The 3626-nt window shown below is 36.2% G+C and overlaps 1 protein-coding gene across 1 annotated transcript; it reads right to left on the reverse strand.

The window, feature by feature from the left end:
- Positions 1 to 370: 370 nt before the first annotated feature.
- LOC106829665 (olfactory receptor 4C46-like) lies at positions 371 to 1285 on the reverse strand. Its single transcript, XM_014838893.1, has one exon. The coding sequence runs from the start codon at positions 1283 to 1285 to the stop codon at positions 371 to 373; it is 915 nt and encodes a 304-aa protein (XP_014694379.1).
- Between the last annotated feature and the right edge of the window lie 2341 nt (positions 1286 to 3626).

Raw genomic sequence — 3626 nt, forward strand, 5'->3', positions numbered from 1 at the left:
TTCCTGACATGTAAAACAGGGATAATAGCGGTGTCTACCTCTTTGGAATGTTGAGGAGATTACTGCTCAAAACCAATATGTCTTATTATTTCTTATATTTTTATTGGAAGGAAAGCCTATGAATCCATATACATGGATGAAACTAGTAAAGCTAAGCCCCAATATGGTAAATTTTTCCAAATGTGCAAAGAGTGGTTTTGGGTTAATTCTTCTCATTTTCTTGAACCCATTTCTGCTCCCCTCAATGCAGAATCTATGAGTCATAGCAGTTAATCTAGGTCTTTATTCCATAAGTATTCCTTGCTGAGGTCATCCAAAAAATCCATTTGACCCTTTCCTCGGTTGAATCAATCTTGGTCTCCAGGGACATTTATTTCTCACCTGGAATAGCTTTCTGACTACACAATTTCCTAATGGCATTTTTCATCTGGGCATTTCTCAAAGTGTAGATTAAGGGATTTAACATGGGAGTTATCATAGTATAGAATACAGCAATTGTTTTGTCAATCGATAAAGTAGCTGCAGATCTCATGTACACAAATATGCAGGGCATAAAGAATAAGATAACCACTGTGATGTGGGAGACACAGGTGGAGAGGGCTTTGCGCCTTGCCTCTAAGCTGTGAGTCCTTAGGGAATGCAGAATAACCACATAAGAGACCAACAAGAGGAGGAAGTTTAACATACAGATGAAACCACTGTTGGCTGAAACGAAGAGTCCTAGAGTGCGGGTATCAGAGCAGACAAGATTGAGCAAAGGATTCAGATCACACATAAAGTGATCTATGATGTTAGGGCTACAGAAGGCTAATTGGAAGATGAAGAGGATCTGTATGGTTGCATGAAGAAAGCCTCCCACCAGCAGGCCACACACCCTGCAGTTCATGATGGTTGTATAGTGCAAGGGCTTGCAGATGGCTACATAGCGGTCATAGGCCATCACTGTGAGAAGGATGATTTCAGCACCTCCAAAAAGATGTCTTCCGAATATTTGGGTCATACACTCATTGAACACAATGGTCTTCTTTTCACAGAGTGAATCTATGATCAGTTTGGGAGTACTGACAGAGGAATAGCAGGCATCAATAAAAGAAAGATACACCAGGAAAAAGTACATAGGGGACCCCAATAATGGGCTGGCAGTGATGGTGACCACGATGAGCACATTTCCTACAATAGAAACTATGTAAATGACAAAAAACACAGTGGATATGATTTTCTGCATTTTTGGATCCTCTGTGAGACCCAGTAGAACAAACTCTGTCACATTGCTCATATTCTCCATGTGTTTCTTATGATGGTTAATTGCATTACCTGAAAAGAAAACAATTTTTATTAATGTAAACTTGAATTCATTAAACTTATCTATTCTAATAAATATTAAATGTGTGTGAATTCTATTGAGTTGTGAATTCTTATGAGATTTCTCTTGAGATAGAAAAAGAGGTTTCAAGTTCTTGTAGGTAACTCAAATTGCCTTCCTGATAAAGATCCTACTAAAAGTATAGACAGGAGAAACTATTGTAAACAAACAGATAGGAGACCATGTGTGATGACTGAGAGCCTGATGTGAAGTAGTAGATCACAGACAGATTGGCAACTAAGCAAGAAAAGGGAGGTACAACATGGATGTAAATGATGCAAATGTAAAGCTAATGGATTTTCCCTTTATTCTTAGGAAATGAAGAACCATGGAAGGCGATTGAGAATGTGAGTGGAATGATGGAGAGGAATTTGAGCAAGGGGGAACCATTTATATTGCCCTAGTAAAGATCATTGTGGTCTTGGATAAAGTGGGCTGAGGTTCAGTAGGGGATGGAAGCCTGAGACAGGAATTCCAGTTTGGACATTATATATAATAGGTGACATAAGGACTAACAGGGCATTGGTGAAGGGAGTGTGAAGAAAGTATCCAAGAGGTACCATAAAAGAATTCATTTGCTTGTTGTCTAAATGCAACAACCATATAATAGGTAATAATACATACTTTTTAATGATTGATGGCTATATGTATGGCATAGAAGCAAGTGCATTGTACATATGATCTCATTTATTACTGATAAATGAGATCCGATAAATAACAACCTGTGTGGTTAGTATTACTTCATCCATTTTGCAGATCAGGAAACAATCTCAGAGACATATTGATAATAAAAACAATGATATTATTAAATAAAAGTGAACATTTAGTGTGCTCTAAGGGTTTTTGCAGACACTCAGTCATTTCATCCTTACTACAAACCTATGATATGATTACCACTTTGATTTTTAAACTTAGTTTGTATATTAGGGAAAAGAAGCACAGAGAAGCTAAGGATCGTGCCCAAGGTCAAGCAGCTAATAAAGGGCAGAGGCAAGATTAGGTCAAGTTATACTTGTTAACTCTTTTTATCATATAAACTCTCAAACTTTGCCTTATATTGTTATAATTAGCAATGCTAAACTAGCAATCTATCTTTACATCACCATAATAATTATGATTACTTTAATCCTTTTTCACATACAAGTGTATATAAAGCAATTTCATCAGCAGACACACACACATGCATATACACACGCAATGCCATGACTGAACTCCCAAATATCAAGTAAAATGTGGTATTGAACTCATTGGAAGTATTTTTACTTTTACTTTTCCCTCAGACACAATTGTCCCTTCTCCCTACCCCACCAATTGCCCACAGCATGGGCCCTCAGAATCTTCTGCAAAATGTTGAAAATGACTACCATAGTGATAAAGTGTATTCATTTGAAAATCAGAAAGACCAGACTACAATGCCAATTTCTCCACTTACCATGTCTTTTATCAGAGGTACATTTCTTAGCACCTAACTTATTTATTTCCTCCCCTATAAAGAGGGAATAGTAATGTCCACCTCACAAGTTCTTATGGTAATTGATTAAGGGTACATATATGAACATATCCGACATAGTGCTATAGACATACATAGGATATCCATCTATTTTTGTGACTTTGTAAGCACTTAGGAGATAAGAAGAATTGGCATTATGAGCAATAAAATAAAGAAACATTTAAGCATACAATAAGCTCAAGAGGAATCATCTCCAATTTTGCTTTTAAAGAAGCCACAGAGACTCATTATCTATAGCAGTCAATCCCAGAAAGGGTCCTCCGTGTTTGTGCTTAGACTAACAGCTGATAATTTATGTCACTTAACATTCATATTTATGTCTTCTGTGTGTGAAGTATATTTAAAATTTGGTTTGCATTTTCATGATGAGTCAATTACTAAAGGAGATATCTCATTGCAAAAGCATGGTGTCTGGTGTCAGAGAGCTGGATCTTACTATCTGCTTAATCTCTATGCATTTCAAATTTTTCATCTGTCAAATTGGGTTAATGATATTTACCAACCATCTTTTGAAGAATTGGAGTGACTGTAAACTATTTGATTACTATATTTCAAAAGTGTTGAAACATAATGATAATTATATATGGAAAGTAACAACCTTTAATAAGCATCAGCGTTATTGAAAAACTTACCTTATAGTCTTATATGACATTAACGATATTTGAGGATGTGCAGAAACAATTCTGTCTTCCAATTGACCTCGTCTTGGGATCAGTAACTGTCAATATGAAATACATGACACATTCAGAAAGA

This window comes from Equus asinus, chromosome 17 (assembly GCF_041296235.1).
Source record: "Equus asinus isolate D_3611 breed Donkey chromosome 17, EquAss-T2T_v2, whole genome shotgun sequence".
Classification (NCBI taxonomy): domain Eukaryota; kingdom Metazoa; phylum Chordata; class Mammalia; order Perissodactyla; family Equidae; genus Equus; species Equus asinus.

What these genes read in the sequence shown, in the direction of transcription:
- LOC106829665 (XM_014838893.1), bottom strand. Translation starts at nt 1,285, where the DNA reads ATGGAGAATATGAGCAATGTGACAGAGTTTGTTCTACTGGGTCTCACA.